General features: G+C 43.5%; 1 protein-coding gene across 1 annotated transcript in view; it reads right to left on the bottom strand.

Annotated features, from left to right (window-relative positions):
- SLIT1 (slit guidance ligand 1) overlaps positions 1 to 22024 on the bottom strand; it is a 128546-nt gene that overhangs the window by 104451 nt on the left and 2071 nt on the right. Inside the window, 1 exon segment of the mRNA XM_015415898.1 lies at positions 21512 to 21583. Within this exon segment, the coding sequence (XP_015271384.1) occupies positions 21512 to 21583 (72 nt within the window).

Genomic DNA, 22024 nt, shown 5'->3' with positions numbered 1-22024 from the left:
AGATGCCGGGGAGAACGCGACGGTGGGAAGGGGAGCCTGGCGAACTGCGCATGCTCACACATGCGCAGTTCGGCCAGGAGCCGGGGATGCGCCGGCGCAAGGACGCGCCGGTGATCCCACGGCCAGCGTTGCTGCAGCCCTTCAGAAAGAACCACCTCGGGAGGTGGTTCTTTTTCGCCACGGAGCAACGCTGGAAGGGACGGAACCGGGACGGATCCGGCACGCTCCCCAGATGTTGAGGTGGGATCGCGCCGGTTTGCTCCGCCCCCGTTCCGTCCCGCTCCCGGCCCAAATGGGCTCGTCAGAACAGGGCCTGAGCAGGGGAAGACAATGAGCTACTAGGATCTCTCCCACACTACTGACAACATTTCACAGGTAAGGCCTTAGGCAGAGTTCAGACTCTCAGCCCTGGTGGAGGGATGAAATGAAGCAGCTACTACCTCTGCCTTCCCACTGGTACCAATATCCAGACACCTGAGTTGAAAACATGAAGGAAGAGGTTCCCGATCTGCTAATCATCATGAGCACAGTGAGGCAACTGAAACAGTCACTGCTTTTATTGAACAGCATTTGTTGAAAGAAGCATGATGACACCATCATATAAAAGTATGCTGCCAACCTTGCTGGAGTTCTAAGACTCCTCTGCTTTTTAAAACTTTATGATGTACTGCAGAGTAGCAGGTGCAGCTAACCCTACCATGCTGGGGAATGCTGTACCTGCTACAACGTTATGCATCATGGGTTTTAGAAAAGAAGAAGAAGAGTAAGCTTTTATATCCTGCTTTTTTCTACCTTAAGGAATCTCAAAATGGCTTACAATCACCTTCCCTTCCTCTGGGGCTGGGAGAATTTTGAGAGAACTGCAGCTGGCTTCATGTGGGTGAGTGGGGAATCAAACCCAGTTCTCCAGATTGGAGTCCACTGCTCTTACCCACTACACCATGCTGGAAAAGCAGAGGAGCCCTACTGTGGTAACCAATATTCTCTCTAAGCTGTGGAGTCTTGTGAGCAAAAATTCTACTTTGTGAGCTACTGGCATTAAATTTGTGAGCAAGTGATTTGGCTACTGAATAAATTAGTTTGCTCTGGAGCCCTCCTTCCCGAGCCAAGACAAAAATCTGTGAGCTGGAGGCTAAAAAACTATGAGCTAGCTCACACCAACTCAGCTTAGAGGGAACACTGGTGGTAACCCCACAAGAAAACAGCGGCTTGCTCAGTGGTCACTGCTGCTGCCACCACCCTTCTTTGTCATCTGCATGGCATGGGGGGTTGGGAAATATTCTAGCCTCTGTGCCTGTGAGGAGACAAACAAGACATGGGGATATGAATAAGAGATGTAGTCCCCGGTCACACGGGCTAGTTAAAGTAACGAGTGGGTACTTTTAACTATTGATGCATCCAGTAAGATTGTATTGTATTTTAAGTGGATAATTTTTTAATTTTTATTGCACTTGTGCCTAAATTGTTATTGTGCTATTTTTACTGTACTGTTGTACTGTGTAAGCCGCCCTGAGCCCGCACGCGAGGAGGGCGGGGTATAAAATAAAATAAAATAATAAATAAATAGATAGATATCGCGGGGGGCGTGGCTAATTGCCCGAGCGCAGTTTGATCCGCGATTACACGATCAGACGCGCTGGTGGCACACCACGGGTCCTTCCCTTGGCGCCAGCGGGTAAACGAGGGACTGGAGGGGAATGCCGCGCACAGGCGCGATCACACCACGGGCGTCTGGAGGCAGCCCGTGGCAAACGTTTACTAGTACCTTGGAGGTACTAGTTTTTTAACGCGCATCGTCGGCGGGAAGCCACGGGTTAGCCACGGGAGCACTACGCTTCCCAGATGTTGCGGTGTGATCGCGCCCGGAAAATCCGCCTATCATCCGTCTCTTTAGCGCGGCAAATGCTCTGTGTGAACAGGGCCGTAGAACAGCTGCAATTGATAGTTCTTGTAACTAAGTGATCATCAGGAGTTATTGAGTGAATAAGCGAAAATGGGAGTTACCACCTAGGCATCTTCCATTCTGCTGACCTAGCTCCCCACTTTTCCTTTGACACCCTCCTGGTTTCTGCATCTATTGAGGAAGGTAAGGCAACATTAACCTATCATTGAAATAATGTCTGAAGGTTCCGTTTGCTCTGCTCCATTCTCATATCCTATAAAGAAAAACGAATCATGAGTATGTGGCCAACATTCCCTATAGAAAAAGGACAATGCCCAGCTATACTCCCAGTTGCCCTCACTAGCACATGGCAGGCACATACCTATGTTGGGGGTGGGTAAAAGGGATAAAGAGAGATCTGCATGTGGCATATTTGAAGTATGCTTCCCCTCCTTTGCTTACCTGTGTAAGGTGTCTTGTCCTTCCAATCCTAATGGCAGGAGTGGAGCTGAGGTTCCTTGTGGGCATTTGTGTCTGACATCCTGAGACAAGGTACCTGTAATGGACCCTGAGAAGGTTTGTTATTAATCTAGAGAGCAAGTTTGGTGTAGTGGTTAAGAGCGGTGGTCTCTGATCTGGAGAACCAGGTTCGATTCCTCACTCCTCCACTTGAAGCCATCTGGGTGACTTTGGGCAGTCACAGTTCTTTCAGAGCTCTCTCAGCCCCGCTAAAAACAAGTCTAGCTCACCACTAGCACAACGCTAAGTTAGAACTTGTGGCTGCCAAACAATCTCAGGATCTCCTGGCTACTCTACACACAATGCCAGATGATGATGATGTTAATCTGCTCTTTCTACATTTGTTTTTAGTCCCAGTTGCTTATTGTTTGTACAAAGTATTTACAAAATGCCCATACATTAATGTTTCTGTTTGTTTTGTAAATCTATAGTTCGACAGACAAAAGTGATGCAGCCCCATGTCATACATCTTACAAACGCTGTCTTTCCTTGCTGTAGCTTATACACTCCTGGTCCTTCTGTCATTCACTGCAGAGTGAGTTGTAAGCCTGCTCGCCATTGTGCCTGGAGGATGGAGCGAAAGGAGGGCATAATTGTTTGGGGGCTTTCTATTGACCTCAGTGAGAGTGTTTTAACTTACACCACCTCTTTTTCAAACATGACTGTCACACTGTTTTTGGAGATGGGTCAGGTCCTTAATTGAGCACAAGATTCCAATCCTCCCCTACCAACTCTGCCTATTTTTCCTTCCTCAAGAGGCAGTAGTGCTATACTGGCATATCTTTGGCATCTGGCAGCACAAGGGCGTTTAAGAGAGATCCTCTACCTGGCCAACAGGCATAAACTTGCAGACAGGATAAGAGCATTAGCTATGTCTAGCAACATGTGGACCACAAATGGCTTATAGTTATACATGTTTTTAATGTATGAAAAACAAACACTGAAATCACAACACTCCTACAGTAATAACATCAAGGCTAGCTCTGTCCCTCCCTCAATATTTGAACAGACTTTTCAAGCCAACTACATTCCATTCTCAATATTTAAAATACGAGAAGCTGGAGCTTAAAACCTGCATTTACTATTTTCTGATGAGCCCAGACTTGACCAGATACCCTTGAGCAGTGGAATGTCAGTAATGAAGTGCGTGCAATTGGTAGGGATTTCCTTATATATTGCCACATATCCCATTGCAAACACAGGCAGGTATAACTGGAAATGCCAAGCTGTTTTAGGACTCCAGGCAACACAAAGGCAGCACAAACAGGACAAAAAGAGTATCAGGAATGGAGCATACACGGAGGAGAGGAACCAGTAAAAGTAATCAGGGCAGGGTTGCAGGAACACAGGAGCCACAGACTTTGCTTATCACAAGTGGACCCAATACAGGGAGAAATTAATGGACAGACAACAACCAGGGCAAGTGTGCCTGGTGAATGCACTTAAAATGTACAGCTCCTGGGTTAGGGTTGCATGCCCACTAGCCACTCCCAATAATCCCCACTTAAAGCACAGAGCAATATCCTTCTTTATTCCCCACAAATTGAATTATCCTAGATGGATTTGCTTAGTAAACCATTGTTAATATTATTTACTTTTGTTAATTGCTTTGACTTATTTCTATTATATGGATTAAAGTAAACCACATTACGAGGACGGAATTTTTAATTCTGCTAATAGCATCTAAACCCCGCAAAGGATTATTTACTGCAGATCTTTGGATGAAATAACATTGACCAGCTGGGTGGACAGAATTCTCTGCCATGCCTGAGAGTTGTGATGCCAGCTCTGAACATTTGATTTTGGATGAATTTTGGAAAGTAATCTATGGGGAGCCATTTGCTTTGATATACGAATGCAAGACACTCACAGAGTCAGAGTGTGTGTGTGTGAGAGAGAGAGACAGAGACAGAGACACACAGAGAGAGATTTTCTGATTTTTTTCTCCAGACAATGAAGAGCAAGATTATTTTATTAACCCGCAGTTACAGTAATCCAAGGACTCTAGATATTTGAGAGAAATGCCAAGATTCCTGAAAATTTTTAATTGCGTATATATCCTGCCATTCCTCCATGTGTTGGGGGGCATGTTTTAAGTTCATGATAATTTTACGCTGAGAGAGAGGCCACCTAGCAATTTTCGAGGCTGATCAGTTATTTAGACCCAGGCTTCTCCTGGTCCAAGTCTCATACTCTAACCATTACAATACCGCAGAGGTCATGTCTCCAGACTCTAGGCCAGAAAACTACCATCACTTTCTGCCTTGGAAAATTATTCCCTATTTAGTGATTGGCTATTCATCCAGAAAATTAACTTGAACATGCAAGAGGATGCATTAAATCCTTTTTTGCAAACAAAATGTACACAACTTGGCATGCTTATCTGAGCCCATATTGCCAAGCCAGCTGTCTATTTCACACCAACTTCTTTTGGACTGAGTACTCTGGTGATCCTCCTCACCCATTAGTACCTCATTTATTATCACTGTCACCTAGTCACACTGACTCTTTGTTGCTTTAAGCACCCCCCCCCCTCCCTGTTGAGCACTGTTGACACTACTGGAACATTACTCTGCATCTCCATCTCTCCCCCTCATTCCAGGCTGGGGGCTGCACAGACCCAGACACTCAGTTCCCTCCCCGGCATACACACACACACACTCGCACACCCATTTTGGCAAAGCAAATTTCTCCTCCTTATTGGTATTCGGCAAATCACTTGCAGCATCCAGCCTCTTGGCTTCTTCTCACAGAAGGGTCTTTGTCAGGTATGTTACCACCCCCATCCCTACCCCCAGTGTTGTGAGGATTGTGAGAGGGAACAACAAATGGGAAACACTGCTATTGCTGGTGACAGGACTTTCCCTCACTGGGATTAAAAAATGGAAGGGAATACAACTTTGACCTTGTAGTATGCACCAAATGGGCTACAACCAGAAAATCTTACCAGTTGATTAAAAAAAAAACACACATCCAAACAACAGTTCGATCCTACTCAAGACCTTAGAATTCCAAGTTTGTTGCATTCCTGTAGTATAAGACTAAATATCAATTTCCCCTGATGAGAACAGTTTACAAACAATCTGGTGATGATACGACAGTTATCTACTTTGTTTCTATTATATTTTACTGTTTCCCTTAACTCAATGTGGCTTGAATCCAACAGATGTTAAAAAATTAATGGGAAACTGGACACAGATTGCCCCTTGACCCACCACACTGATGCCCACAGCAAAATTATGGCACCTGCTGCATACACAAACACTCCCGATATACAAGTGGCAGGAGGTGGCACACACAGTAATGAAAATATGACCAAGCTCCGGAGATATGTAGTTTGCTAAGATCCAGCATGGCTTAAGGAAAAGCAACTAAGCAGACAAAAGCTCAAGCTTTAATATGAGTAACCACTGGGAGAAAACACCCTGGGATTGTAGAAACTGTATTTGTTATTTGTTGTTTATTTTATAGAGATGTATATTAAATAATATTTGCAATGCTTCTCAATGTCATGTTTTCTTTTATCTCATTTAAGTAACAAAACTGCATGTGTTTACTGTTTATGGAACTGGCAACCTAATCATTTGGTATTCATGAGACTACTAACTGATTCACTGACACTATTTATTAATTTTGTCAACCAGGATTCCAAAAAATACGCTTACAAATAACACGTCTGGTCATGATATTGACAAACCACATAGGCTTAGATCCTGCCTAAAATGTTCATGAATGGAAGGATTTCCTGTGAGATTGTATGCAGTTTCACTGCTTTGTTTATTATATATATAATACTGCTTTTATTGAACTGTTTTCTAATTTTGCAATCCAGCTTCACTGCACTATTTGTTGTATCTATTATATTGTTTTCAGTGCATTGCTCTTGAGTTTTTGTAAGCTACTTGTATTCTACTGTTGGTTGTATCCATTGTGCTCTCTATTGCATTGTTTATAATTGTATAATTTATCTTGAATCTCAGCAAGGAAGGTGAACTATAAATGGAATACAAAATATAAATAAATATAATCTATGAAAACTTCCCTGCCTCCCCACCCCTACTGCAGACCACAATGCCCCCCCAAAATGCTGTCAGAGGTCTACTGTGGAAGTGAGCAACTGGCAAAAACTCTCCCCTTAGGTGTGTGAAAATGAAAAGGAGCCATCAGAGACTATGATCCAGCAGGAGTAGGATGAGCTGCTTAAGTTTTTTAGCCCCAGCTGTTTCCCATGCAAAACCTCTTCCCTCCCCAGTTATTTTCCCCCAGCAAATGTAAAAGCTGCCAGGGGGGATAATTTTGAGTAGGAAAACGGCCAGAAGTAAAAGGGTTCAACAGGCCCTCATGTCCCCTTCCCCCACTCAAACTTGCAGTCTTCCATGTCTGCTTTTCATTTTTAAAAACACTGAGAAACTGTCACACCGGCCTGCCATGTACCGTCTGATTCAGCTCTTATGTAGAAGGCTATTATTGTGATGGCAGTGCTGGAAGGGTTCGCAGACACAGAGACAGGGCATTGTCATTCATGTGGCACTGGCTAAAATAACAACCTTGTCTTGTATACACTAGCTGGCTAAATCAGCCATCCAGTGAAGACAGCAAAGAACACAGTCAGTCACAATCCATAGCCAAAGAATCCACCAAACAAGAATATACTGGGACGGGAGGCAGGCAGGGAACAACAAGCAACTTCTGAATACAGAAGGTGAAAATGAGTGATAGTCATGGTTTTATCTCTGGGAAAGGTGTAACCTAGCCACAGATCTCAGTTACCTAGCTACTATGTTTCCATATACCTGGTGTAACCCATCTCCCTCTGCTTACACATGGCAATCGTACCACTCCTCAGAGGCTCTTTATTATGTTCATCATAACCATGTTAAAGAACATGGCAGTGTGGTCCATCTGCTGGCCGCTACCAGGCAGCCCTCTGAAACCAGGCAAAGGGCTTCACTGCCCAGAATAAGATTACTGGACAGTTATATGTTTTATTTTCTTTCTTTTTTTAAAAAAAATTATTACCTGCCTCCTATGTTCTGTGGAACTTAGTATAGCATGCATATGGTTTCTCCTATCTGTTCCAGGTCTGCTTCGCATCTGCAAAATCACTGCTGTGTGTGCCTTCAGATCAGGAGGTATATCACACTGTTCAGCTGCATACTTGTCTCAGGCTGTGACCACACGCGCCTTTAGATCTGACATAGGTGCAAATGCCTGACGGATCTAAAGGGAGTGATCAGACAGCAACTTCTGGGAAGCGTCCTGCAATCGTCGGCAACCTGTGCTGCTCTGCCGCAGAAGTGGAGTTAAAAGATATCGGAGAAAGTCCGGTACTAAATAGGTTCTGACGAGCCACAGATGGAGTTTCCCCTGTCTGATCACACAAGCACGCACTCATACCATCGGGATGGTCTGATCAGGCCATCCCGGCTCGATGCCAGTTCCCCCCCCCTTCACAGTATGCGCATCATCACATACTCCATAGGGGGCCCTCAGTGCGGAGGTGCAATCCCTCATTTATGCGCATGGGAAACAAATTTATGCGCATGGGAAACAAACAGCAAAAACCCCACCCTCACCTGCAGTTGCATCTAATCACACAGTGACGGGCTGCACCTGCAACTACAAAAGGAGGTGTGATCTCGCAACTGCATGTCACTTCCTCTGGAGGAAATAGCCTTGCTTCCCCTCCACTCCAACTGGCTTGTGTGACCGCAGCCTCAATTTGTTTTACTCTGAGGACATTTTTTAGAAATAGGTCCAAACACCCAGTTTGCTCATGTTATTGTTTGCCTTTGAGAAAAAGAAAGAGCTGTATTATACTGCACTTGTGGAGGTAAAGCCTCTGACATCAACTAGCTAAGTTGGTATAATGGCACAGAAAGTTCACAGGGTACAATGCTTTCAGGGTATATTCAGTCCATTTTGTGAGCAAAGAGGACTTTTTTCAGTTCGGCCTCATCCAGGTCCGATGTGGTCTAATCCACTAATTCTATACATTATCTTGCTGTTATTGCATTTATCTTCTGCTTTTGTAATCCCATTTTCTGCACTGTTTATGTCACGCCTTATGCTTTTTTATTGCACTGATTTCTAATTATGTAGTCCTAGTCCTATTTCATTGTTTGCTGGATGTCTTACGGTGCCTGACTGCATTGTTCTATATTATGTAACCCACTTTGACTCTCAGAAAGGATGGCTCTATATAAATTAAATAAATAAACTTCAATTTCCCTGCCAGACAGCTTCGGCTCCATAAGGCAAACATACAAAAAAGAGGTTCTTGAATAAGGGCTTAACTTACACCTACTTTGCTATTATTTTTCTAAAATCAAAGAAAGACATGCAAAGTTGGAGACATGATACAGGTAGTGGAAAAAGATCACAGAAACCTAAGCCTATGGTATTTACATCAGGGTCCTTCCATTTCCCTCCACCCACTCCTGAAATAGATTGCAACTGTGTACATTTTAAATTGAGAGGGCTAATTCCCTGGTCACTGACACCTGTTTGAGCTACCTGTTATTAGATTTTTGCCTTTGAAGATGATTACAGATTTGATGCTCATTGTGCTGCCACCTACTCTGTTTGGCTGAAATGTTGCTAGTGGTTTACTGCAATCATTATGCAACTGGACTTGACATCCTCTGATGTGTAGGTTATGTTCTGTATTCCCAAATTTACAAGTAGTGCAAGAAGCTCAGTATGAGCTCTTCAAAAGGTCTGCTCTTCCAAGAGCTACAGTCTACAATTTAAGCACAGGGAATATCAGAGAGTACAATCAAAATTACTTACTGGAACATCTATGTTCAGCCTTTCTCCTTTCCCCTTTGAGCTGTGTGAATCCAGTTTTTCATTACACTATTTGTTGGGATTTCTTTGCTTTGGGGAAGAGATGCTTTGTGAAAGAAGCAAGTGGGTGCCAGGAGACACACTGGCAAGCGCCACAGTGCATAGTTGATGCTGGGGGCCACTGCTATAGATTCTTATTTGGAATATCATATGTACTCTGACTTCTCACAGCATATGACCAGCATGGCAGCCATTTTAAAAAATACAAGACTTCTGGGAAGTACATATACAAAAGAAAGGAGGGCAAGTAGCGTTCTGGCCAACTGTACCCTCTCTCTGCTATCACTTCATTCCATGTCTTAGTGGTACAATACATGGAAAACCATGAGTTTCGGAGATCTGAGCATCCTGTACCCAAATAACACAGGACAAATGTTGTGCAGTTAGTCTTATTGCACTGTGACTTTCTCCTATAGGTATCAGGACATATATTTGCATACTCAGTCTCTGAGATAATTTGAAAATCTGCTGCCATAGCTACTGACATAGCCACACCCAAATACAAAGAAAGATGGGTTCCTTCTGTTTATCTAAATACTTATGATTTAGCACGGAGCCAACCCCACTGGCAAGATACGCCTTTACAGTGCTTCATCCCAGTATCACAATTGGCTGTTCTCTTCTTCCTAAGGTCAGCATCAATGTTCATCAACAACTATATTCCTAGAAAGGGAGACAGTGATGGAAATTTACTCGGCTGTGTGATTGCCAAGGTCACCTTCCCGCCTTGGTAATTTTCCTTGATGGGAAGCAAGATTCATTTTTAACAGCTCTTCATTTTCACAGTGACACTGTCCTCTTGCTCGTGTGAGACTGGGGGAAGGGGGGGGGGAGGCCCAGCCCTTTGTTCCTTCGTCCAGTGCTGACAGTTTAATTAAACCCCATTTGAGACAGGGTCAGTAGGGTCAGGTGCTCTCCAGCAAAATATCAACTATGCACCATTTCCAGGCTCCACGGCTGCTTAATGAGACACTCCCGAGGACAAAGAGCATGGATTTAAGGACATGCAGTTCTCTGTGTTCCTGGTTTGTACATTCACATATCCCCAAATTCTGGGGATATGCAGGCACACATATTGGGGGGGGGGTATATGGAAAGCCAAAGTGACATGGTGGACTTGTGCTAGAAAGACCTGGGTTCGAATCCCTGCCTAGTTCAAAGCTTACTGGGTGACCCCAGGGTTAAGTCACCACTTCTCAGCTTCCTGTATGTTGTGGTAGGGCCCGGTACACCACCATAATTTATTTATTTATTTATTTGGGTTATATATAGCCTGCCTTTCTCACTGACACTCAAGGCAGATTACATAGTATAAGTCATAAGAACGTAAGAAGAGCCCTGCTGGGTCAGACTAATGGTCCATCTGGCCCAGCATCCTGTCTCACACAGTGGCCAACCAGTTCCTCCAGAGGGCCAACAGGGCACAGAGGCCAAGGTCTTCCCCGATGTTGCCTCCTGGCTCTGGGATTCAGAGGTTTAGTGCCTCTGAATGGGGAGGTTCCCCTCAGTCACCATGGCTAGTAGCCACTGATACACCTATCCTGCATGAATCTATCCAAACCCCTTTTAAAGTTGTTTATTCTGGCCATCATTACATCCTCTGGCAGTGATTTTAATCACTCTCTGTGTAAACTGGTATTTCCTTTGTCCGTCCTGAACATGTTGCCCATCAGCTTCATTGGATGCCCTCCAGCTCTAGGATTTTGAGAGAGGGAGAAAAATTCCTCTTTGTCAACTCTCTCCACCCCATGCATCATTTTATAAACCTCTCCCATATCCCCCCTTAGTCGTCTCTTTTCTAAACTGAAAAGTCCCAGACTCTTCAGCCTTTCCTCATAGGGAAGGTGCTCCAACCCCCTAATCATCTTGGTTGCCCTCCTCTGTACCTTTTCCAGCTCTGTAATGTCCTTTTGGAGATACGGTGATCAGAACTGTACACAGTATTCCAAATGAGGCCGCACCACATCTCTCTATACAGGGGGAGTACAATATCGGCTGTTTTATTCTCAATCCCTTTCCTAATAATCTACAGCACACTGGGTTGACACTTTCATTGAGCTATCCACTATGACCCCAAGATGTTTTTCGCTCTCAGTCTGAGCAAGCTCAGATGCCATTAGCCTATACTTAATATTGGGATTTTTTGTGACAATGTTCATCACCTTACATTTACCAAAACTGAACTTCATTTGCCACATTGCTGCCGACTCACCCAGTCTGTGGAGATCCTCTTGGAACTCTTCACAGTCAGCCTTGGTTTTAACCATCCTAAATAATTTTGTGTCACCTGCAAACTTGGCCACTACACTACTCACCCCAGTTCCAGATCATTTATGAATAAATTAAATAGTATCAGCCCCAATATCGATTCTTGTGCAACCCCACTGCTTAGTTCCCTCCACTGTGAAAACTGTCCATTTATTACTACTCTTTGCTTCCTGTCATTTAACCAGTTTTTAATCCATAAAATAACCCATCCTTTTATCCCATGACCACTAAATTTACTCAGAAGTCTTTGGTAGGGATGGGCACAAACCAGAAAAATGTGGTTTGGTTTGTGGCAAGCCCTCACAAACTGATTTGGTTTCTGAGGTTCGTGAGGTGGTACAAAGCCCCCTCCCCCCAGCATGCTAGAGACACCAAACTTGCAGGGGATTGCCGGCTGACTCTCCTCTACCTGCCCTCTAAGGTTGGCGAGGACTGGATTTACAGGATCTGAGTTAGGGCCCCCCAAAGAAGTTGACCCCAGGAAAGTGGTTTCTGGGGAAATGACTGCCTGTAATTTCCCCAGAAAGTACTTTCCTGGGGGGTACCTTCTTTGAGGGGGACATAACTCAGACCCCATAAATCCAATCCTCACCAACCTTGGAGGGCAGGTAAAGGAGAGTCAGCCGGAGGTCCTCCGTGAGTTTGGTGTCTCTAGCTTACACATGAGCTGTTACATACACTCCTGAACCTGCACCTGTCAAAATAACTGCTGTGGTCATTTTGACAGACACAGGTTCAGGAGTGTATAGAATGGATCCTGTGAAAGCTAGAGACATCAAACTTGGAGGGCATATAGAAGAGCATCTCGGGGAGGTCCTCTGCAAGTTTGGTGTCTCTAGATTGCACAAGATCCATTCTATACACTTCTGAACCTCCTTAATCTATGCCTGTCAAAATGTCAGCCGTTCAGGATCCTGTGCAAGCTAGAGGCATCAAAGTCACAGGGGACCTCCCCTGGCACAAGCCTCCACAAACAGGTGGAAAGTTTGTGCCAGTTGACCTGCTATGAACTTGACTTTTCGGACCACAAACTAGCCAGAATTTGTCACAGACTTTCACTCGTGAGCCAGTTCATGCCCATCCCTAGTCTTTGGTGAGGTACCCCTGTCAAAAACCTTTTGAAAGTTCAAGTATATAATGTCTACTGGGACACCATTGTCTACATGCTTGTTCACTTTCTCAAAGAACTCCAAACAGTTGGTGAGGCAAGACTTCCCTTTGCAAGTCAAGTACAATCAACAAGATTGGACATTAAATGAGCAGTACAATAGGGTTAGGACTACAGAAATATGAAAACAAACAAAAATCTAAATCAGAGCTGAAACAAACCTGAAACAAAGCATAAGCATTTAAACATGATATGTTATTTGGTGTAGAAACTATCTAGTCTGCAGCCTTCTTACAGTGATAGGCAGCAATAGAGTAGTAAAGGCCAGAGTCCCTATCCTTTACCAGTGCAGCCTTCTGAAGCATTTCATCACAGCACGGTCCTATTTACTTGTGCCAAAAAGCCCTCTTGAATAATTTCATTTTGCATAGTTTGTAGACAGCCCAGAGAGTGGGAGCCTTGCTAACCTCTTCAGGGAGGCCATTCCATAAGGCGGGGGGGGGGGGATGCATGGGCTATTTTTCCCTTAAGAAGGTTCTTTTTCTTAACATATTTTACAGGAAATGATGTATTACCAGCGAATACTGGATATGCAGAATGGATACATCTATGAGAATTTTTTTTTTATGGTCTGAGCACTCTCATAAAATGCTATTGAGGTCCTTCTAAAATATATCTGGATTTATTATACGTTATTACTTTAGTAATAGTAGAATAATTGGAAAATAACAAGAAAGTGACAAGGACATGGTCATAGGATAATCCTGCTGACAAATTAATAGATGGCATTGTGATATATGTATCTGCACTTACAGTTTGTATTAATGTTTACACAGTAATCTTGTTTATGTATACTTCACATATCTTTTAATAAAATTAATTTTTTAAAAAAGAAGAAGCTCCTTTTCCTTTAAGGAGGTGATTTCCAGAAGGTGATAACTGAAAGTAATACACAAACCCTGCAAATGTTGTGCTAACAAGGAAGGAGTAAACTTGTTAGGAAGAATGCTTGTTTCCTCACGACAGGCTGCAGAGAAATGGCAGCAACCAAAAAGCTTATATACAAGCATATGCATGCCAACTGATCAACACAGAGATAAAATGTGGGTAACTAATCCAAATCAGCACCAATACTGCCCTACAGCTGATGCCCTTCTATTTCCTTGAATCACGTTCCAAGTAATTTCCCCCAAACATAGCCTCCTATCCTAACCATGTTATTTCTTCCTTCTGAACATATATCATTATTTGGTCTATCAGCTGACATACTCCATTCCTCCTTTAGCCTTCCTAAAAAACAACCCAGCAAAAGACTTTCCCATGCGGTCTGCTACCATTGCTCTCCCTCTGAACCTCTCCCCTCGGCCAGAGCGAACAACAACAAATACTTTATGAAGGCTTAGAAAAGGCTGCCTTTGGGAGCTCTCAACTACTACTGAGCAAAGCTAGAGTTGCCATATAAAAATGTCATTCACAAAAAAGAATCACATTACAAATTCAGCCCATTTTAAACCAGACTGTCAGGGCTTCCTGTGTGAAATAGTTTTGCGGAGGTGGTGAGAATTTGTTAGCTCCCATCAAACAACACCCTCAAGGCTCCTTGAGGGAAGCCCCATCAGTTAAACCAGCCTATGTCACCAAGACTTCATGCAAGAAACTAGTTCAACTGAGGAAAAGGCCATCTTTTATATGCAAAGGAGCTGTGATGCCCTGGACTAAAGGACTATCTTTTAAAATGAGGATCCTGAAGAGGATGGGAGGTTAGTTGGCTTTTGTGGTGATGCCAGCCCCAGATGCCCACTAAGATTTCCTATGTTACATGGGTTTACCAAGTTGGCACTAGACAGATCTAAATAAAAGGGGGTTAGGAATAAAAGGAAAGATTTACCCAACTGAATGCAGATTTCCAGAGAACAGCAAGGAGAGATAAGGAGGCCTTCCTGAATGAACAATGCAGAGTAATAGAGGAAAACAATAGAATGGGAAGGACTAGAGATCTCTCCAAGAAAATTGGAGAAATCAAGGGAGCGTTTCATGCAAAGGTGGCCATGATAAAGGACAAAAATGGTAGGGACCTAACAGAAGCAGAAGAGATTAGGAAAAGATGGCAAGAATACACAGAAGAACTATACAAGAAAGACCTCGATGTCCTTGACAACCACGACGGTATAATCACTGACCTCGAGCCAGAAATCCTGGAATGTGAAGTTAAATGGGCCTTAGAAAGCATTACTAACAACAAAGCTAGTGGAGGTGATGATATCCCAGCTGAGCTATTCAAAGTCTTAAAAGATGATGCTGTTAAAGTGCTGCACTCTGTATGCCAGCAAATTTGGAAAACGCAACAGTGGCCACAGGATTGGAAAAGGTCAGTATACATTCCAATCCCAAAGAAGGGCAATGCCAAGGAATGTTGAAACTATCGCACAATTGCACTCATATCACACGCTAGCAAGGTCATGCTCAAGATCCTACAAGCTAGGCTTCAACAGTACGTGGATAGAGAACTGCCAGAAGTACAAGCTGGGTTTCGAAGAAGCAGGGGAACTAGAGATCAAATTGCCAACATTCGCTGGATTATGGAGAAAGCAAGAGAGTACCAGAAAAACATCTACTTCTGCTTCATTGACTATGCTAAAGCCTTTGACTGTGTGGATCACAACAAACTATGGCAGGTCCTTAAAGAGATGGGAGTACCAGACCACCTCACATGTCTCTTGAGAAACCTGTATAAGGGCCAAGAAGCGACAGTTAGAACCGGATATGGAACAACTGATTGGTTCAGCATAGGAAAAGGAGTACGACAAGGATGTATATTGTCACCTTGCTTATTTAATATATATGCAGAGTACATCATGCGAAATGCTGGCCTGGATGAATCACAAGCGGGAATTAAGATTGCTGGGGAAAAGATCAACAACCTCAGATATGCAGACGATACCACTCTAATGGCAGAAAGTGAAGAGGACCTAAAGAGCCTCTTGCTCAGGGTAAAAGAGGAGAGCGCAAAAGTGGGCTTGAAGCTCAACATCAAAAAAAACTAAGATCATGGCATCCTGCCCCATCACTCCTTGGCAAATAGAAGGGGAAGTCATGAAGTAGTGACAGACTTCACGTTCCTGGGATTCCAGATCACCGCAGACTGTGACAGCAGCCATGAAATTAAAAGACGCCTGCTCCTTGGGAGGAAAGCGATGGCGAACCTAAACAACATGATAAAAAGTAGAGACATCACCCTGCCAACAAAAGTCCGCATGGTCAAAGCAATGGTTTTCACAGTAGTCACGTATGGCTGCGAGAGTTGGACTATAAGGAAGGCCGAGCCCCGAAGAATAGCTTCTTTTGAACTATGGTGCTGGAGAAGACTCTTGAGAGTCCCTTGGACTGCAAGAAGATCAAATCATTCAATCCTAAAAGAAATCAACCCTGACTGTTCCCTGGAAGGCCAGATAATGAAACTGAAGCTCAAATACTTTGGCCACCAAATGAGAAGGGAGCACTCACTGGAGAAGACCCTGATGCTGGGAAAGATTGAAGGTCAAAGAGATGGTTAGACAGTGTCATAGATGCAACGAACATGAAATTGAGCCAACTTCAGAGGACGCCGGAAGACAGGAAGGCCTGGCGTGATCTGGTCCATGGGGTCGCGAAGAGTCGGACTCGACTGTGCAACTGAACAACAACAAAAAAGGAATTTTGATCCAAGGCATGCATCCCCTGACCCTTATTTCACCTCCATTCATGGTACCATACACTGTTAGGGACTCTGTCTCTTTGCAGCTGAAATAGTCCTAGAGGAAGGGGGTTGCAATGAGTTAGGATCAGAGGAAGTGCTTTTCCTCAAACACAATTTATCCCTCAGTCAGGGTTCTGACTGAGACCCAGATACCTCGGAGGGCCAAGCAGAGCACAAGTCAGTGGGACTGTTTCAGTACATTTTGCTGCTCATAGGCTATGAGAATAGTGAGTTTCTCACTAGGGAAATAATATTTTTGTTTACAAACTAATATTTTCCTGCATCCCTAGGGAGACTCCTGAGTATACAGAATCCCCTATCTTGTCTGTGTATGGTCCTATGTTAGTACTACACCAACCAGCACAGCACCATCAAATTCACTGTTAGGTGAAGCAATTCAAGAGAACTTAAATTCTGTAAAATTGATGGGGAGGAAAAGGAATCACTGTGTATGAAATTTGTTAGCCCATCAGTTCAGAATCTAGACCCATGAACAACCCAAAAACTCCTAAAGCAAAATCTTTCAGAAACTTTATACCGAAGTGCCACAGAAAAGTAATTTTCAGCTCTGTGGTACCAGTATTTCTGAAAAGCACACATCTGACAAATGCCAATTCTTGCAGGATGTCTATTACTTGTGTAATTCATGTGACTGCATTTAGGCAATTCTCAGGCTGTAAAACATGGAGATTGTGTCCTGTGATTGTTCCATAGCACAAAAACAGAAAGAATGAAAATAAGCCAGGTCTAAGCTACATCAGGCAGAGAAATGAGATATCTCTCTGGGGCTTAAGCCATTCATAACTCTCACTATACTTGGTTGAACTCATTAATGGGGTGTGCATGCACACACTTGTGCATGCACTGGATTCCCTCATATAAGACGAAAACTTCTATATTTTTCTTTATCAGCAAAATATAGTATGTATGGGGGGGGGGGAGGCTTGCCCTGACGAACAACACTGAGCAACTGTTTAGGAGCAAAGTCGCTGGCCAATGGCGATGTGCCAGATCAAGTCATCAGCTGCCATGGTAACGGCTGCCTCAGAAACCATGTCTTTTAGGGGGCTTGGCACAGGCCTATCCCTCTCTTGTCCTTTTATATCACATACAAAACAGAGGAAACCATCTCCTTTGGTGCTTCCTTTCAGACCCTTTCCTAGGGTCTTACATCTGACAAGCAGGTCCTGGACTAAGCTGGGAAATGGCTGCTCATACCTCCACTCCCCACCCCACCCCGCCTTGTGCTTGAGACTGGAAACCCTAACGATCCAGGGCAAAAATGACACTCCACAGAATGCAACCTAGCATTCCTTAAAATATGGGGGAGGAAAGGAGAAGTAAACTTTACAATCTGACACCCACACTTTCTTCATGTGGTTGTGCCCCCTTTCCCAGTGTGAGAATGCCACCCACTGGCTGAGAATGTTGGAAGTCCTTCAATGTTATTGAAGTACAGAGGGCCTGATGAAGAAAACATGACCTTCCACACTTCTTTATGGTATAGTTTCAGGATGTCTGCAGAGCCTTTAAGTATACATGAGCAGTCTTGCTATGTTAGAGCAAGGGTTCATCTACCTTAATTCTGACAATGGCCAATCAAGGTTATGTCTTGCTCTTCTTGCTAGTAGCTCTTGATATTTTTACCTTCCACGATTGTACTGCATCATGATTTTAAAAATCTCTCAATATACGCCATATGTTCATCGTTTTTAAATGAAGGGATACAAAAGGAAGTACGGAAATCATAACTGACCTGTGATGGCCTTGCAATCTTATACTTTATCCCTGATTTCACAGATACAAAGTCCTCATGGCTGCCACAAGGACTTTGGGTCATGCCTATGCCAGGAGTTCTGTGCCTCCCATGCACACTGGAGCTGTATTCTGATTGCAACTGCAGCATGCATAGAATTGGGGTTTCATCCCCCCCCACACACACCATTTCCACAAACTGAAATGGCCCTGGGGAGCAGCTATTTCCTCCGTTTGGAAACTTAAGTACAGCTGTCATTACACAGAATTTTCCTAAGAAAGAAAATAGCAACTCCCCAGAGCCACTAACGTTTGTGCGAATAGCACTGGGGAAGAAGGCTAAGGCCCTTTCTCCCATCCGGGAGGCATGGATTTCCGGCACCTGGGGTGGCCATGAGGACTCTGTATTGTGTGAATTGGCCCTTATGCTGGAGAACCCATCCTATGTGTAAATAAGAAAACATTATCAGCATGTTATTGTGATGGAAATGTTAGTGATGATTTCTAAGATTTTGATTATAATTATATAAGAATCAGAAGATATTCTTCCCTCTAAATTCTCGTGTGTGTGTGTGTGTGCATTAGTAGTAAGTAGTCCTGTAAAGGGAAGGGGGTGGATAACACAAGGAAACAGAAATATTCATCAGCTATCTCTGCGTTGTGGCCCCCCGTCCCAGCCAATGCTAAAAAAGAAATAACAACTGACAAAAACCCAAAACCTTCATCTAAAGTAATCCATTTGGTTCTATCTTTAAGGAAGCAGCTCTCCTACTCTGAGCTATCACCTCTGTTCATACACCTGCCTTCAGTAATAACAACTTTTATTATTAGAACTGCTTTTTCTGACTCAAAAGCACCGCCAGAAACTCTTTTTGCCTCCATCCAGTATGTGCTAATGAGCGTCTACAGATGCCCACCCCCTTCTGATTTTGACAATGTTTTGTTAGCAGCTGCCACTGCATAGAAGAAAACATGTTATCCAAGTCATTGCTGCATTTGCATTTAGAGAAGCCATATTTAAAATACATAATTATAAATTAGTTTTATGGAAAGCTGGATAGTTAAAAGATTTTAGCACGAGCTTTCAAAGAGGCAGGTTGACAGAGGAAGTTTGATATTTCCTCATTTTACTTGTACATTTCATATTTAATCTGTAGGTCATTAGCTTTTTTAAAAGGCAATGTTTTCCCTCTTTCCTGGCTCCTGCAAAGAGTAGCAGGAAAGAGATGTTATTGAATATTATTTAACTACAGAACCCGAGGCAAGATATTTATATTCATATTCCTGTGAAAGTAATAGATATTCAATGAAGCAAGGACGAATGCCAGTTCTCAGTCGCACGAGTCTCACCACAGTCATTTTTGTGAATCAGTCCATATCCATGTACACCCATTTGCACATATCATGGCAAAAAAAAAATGACTGCCACCCCCAGAGCAAGAGGACCATTTAGGATGTCCTTTCTGCCCAGCGCTGATGGAACAAGAAAACATGCCAATGCATGGTACTCAACTACACTGATTCACTCATTCCTCCTCAAAGCTCTTTTGGCCAAGACACTGTGGCACTGGAGATGCCTTCTAGATTTATGTACTAACATTGTCATGTCCATGCCATCTTCTCACATGTCCTGTTCACTGGTCAGCAGAAACCCATCAGTGCTCCACAATTGTATATCTGTGGCCTAGCCTAGTTGTCCAGTGTCAAATCTCTTCATAAGCAAGAAGCTCAGCTGGTCAGAACCAGAATGGCAGCTGAAAAGCAGCTACTATGATCCACCAATCGAGATGTTCACAGTCAAACTGCTTTTGCCAGAATTGGTTTCTACCTCTGGCAGAGCCATAAGGGAACTGATTGGAGATTGGTGCCATAAGCTTTGAGCTTTCCAGTCCCCTCCCCCATCTTAAATTTCACGCATTTTCAAATTTATACCCACAACTAAGCATGGTCTTTTTTAGGGGGAAGGGTCCCTAGCTATGGGACCCTTCTCCATAAAAAGACCATCCCAACTCAGTAGAAAGTGTGCAGGTTTTCCCACTATCTGAACATCCCTGCAACTGTGTTGCAGGTCCCCCTTTCCCCCCCTCACTCTGCTCTTCGACTTGAACCTCAGCTGCATTTGCTCCTGGACCTCTCCAGACCTCAAGCCCAGGATTTCAGTCGTATGTCCCTTCCCTAAAACTTCCCCAATTTCTTCCCTCCTACCTTTTATAAGTGTCCCCCTCTTGTTGATGTGTGTGCACGTGTGGTTATTTATGGAATTAGTTCTCAGGCGTCCAGTGTAGGTTCTTTACATTTTTATTTGTTTTGTTTTGTTTTGTATACAATAAATTGTCTGTGTTTACAATCACTCTCTTACTCTCTTCCTAATTATATTTTGGGGTATCCTCACCAAGATCCACCCTGGTACACACAGACCTACAAGGTCCTGCATTATTCCTTTCTCGAACTCTTTTTTAAAGCTAATTTCCCCTCCTCTGTGTCCAGTTTGTGTAACAATGGCTCCAGTTGTCTTCAATATGCTACCAATTCTTTCTTCTTAAAGCCCTAATAGTTTTTCTTACCTAGTTCAACTGAGATCTCTTCCTTTGAACAAGGATGGTAGGGACTCTTACCAAAGGACTTATCTTTCAGAGTCTTGTAGAGCATGTTGTCGAAGTAGAGTAACTGCATTTCCTCCCTGAATCCTAGTTTTTCCAAGGGCACTTTTAGAGGAAAGCGTCATTGACTGACAATATGGAAACTAAATCAGCAGGATTCAGTGCACTTGACACCTGAGGGACTGTCCTCGTATGCGTGTTTAGCTCAAACTGATTAATCAGATTGATATAGGTGTCAAGGCTATTCTGGCATGAACCCAGTGACAGAAGTGCCTATCTCCAGTGGTAAAATGGTCAAATCTTTCCGTTGATGGGGGACACGGACATCTGAAGTGGCTCATCAGTGATTAATTTTGAAATCGAACAGTACTCACACCTGCCAGTTGATGTAAGGACTGGGTTAATCCATGAGCATGCCTAAATCCAGGTGAAATTTATAAGATCTCAAGAGACCACCATAATTGTCACGAGCAGGCAGTATCAACATCAGTTTGTCCTGCATCCTAACAAATCGGTATTATCCTGACCTCTAGCTGTAACAGCACTAGTCAAAAATGAATAGGTTCTCATCAAACAAGCTCAGGGCAAAGAATTTACGCCACAAATTCACACTGTGCTAGCATATGTTCTGATAATCACACCAGTCGAACACTTGCCACATCACATATTCAACTTTTCTCTTGTGGCATTCCCATTTGACGTCTGCATTACATATCTTGCATCTTTCTTCAAAAGAACAGAAAAGTAAAACAACAGAGCAACAGGCAATGGGCAAGACACCTCTAGGTACTTACAGCCGTGACAAGGCTTGGTTATTCTGGAACAGCAGCTCTGGCAAAGTATGCAGCTGGTTCCGATTCAGGCGCCTACAGAAAAGGAGGGAAGAAGACATTATAAAAGCACTCATGAAAATGCTGGGGTTGGTACAATTCCATTCATTCTCAACCTCCTGCAGGATATGTCCTAAGAAAACTTTAAAAGATGTTAATGAAGAACAGCTCTACTCCTACTCAGCTAAGGGATATTAATCTTCTCATATCCCATTGCCTTGGTCCATAGCTGCTAATCGCTCAGTGCAACCAAAGTACAGGGACAAGTATAGAAAAATGTGAAAATTAGGCCAGGGTTAACATCATGATCCCCTGAATCCTACACAATAGCTGCAGTGAAGTAAACCATTTTAACTGATGAGAAGGAGCAGCTAACTTAGAAGGCATGGGCTGTAATTAATTTGGTGCTGTTCTGAGGAAATTTAAGTTTCACTTAGGGTTGCCAGCTCTGGGTCGGGAAATGCCTGGAGACTTTGG

This window comes from Gekko japonicus, unplaced genomic scaffold (assembly GCF_001447785.1).
Source record: "Gekko japonicus isolate JY-2015 unplaced genomic scaffold, Gekko_japonicus_V1.1 scaffold59, whole genome shotgun sequence".
NCBI lineage: Eukaryota > Metazoa > Chordata > Lepidosauria > Squamata > Gekkonidae > Gekko > Gekko japonicus.
Note: the sequence above shows the minus strand (reverse complement) of the source record. Positions and strands in the feature narration are given on the sequence as shown.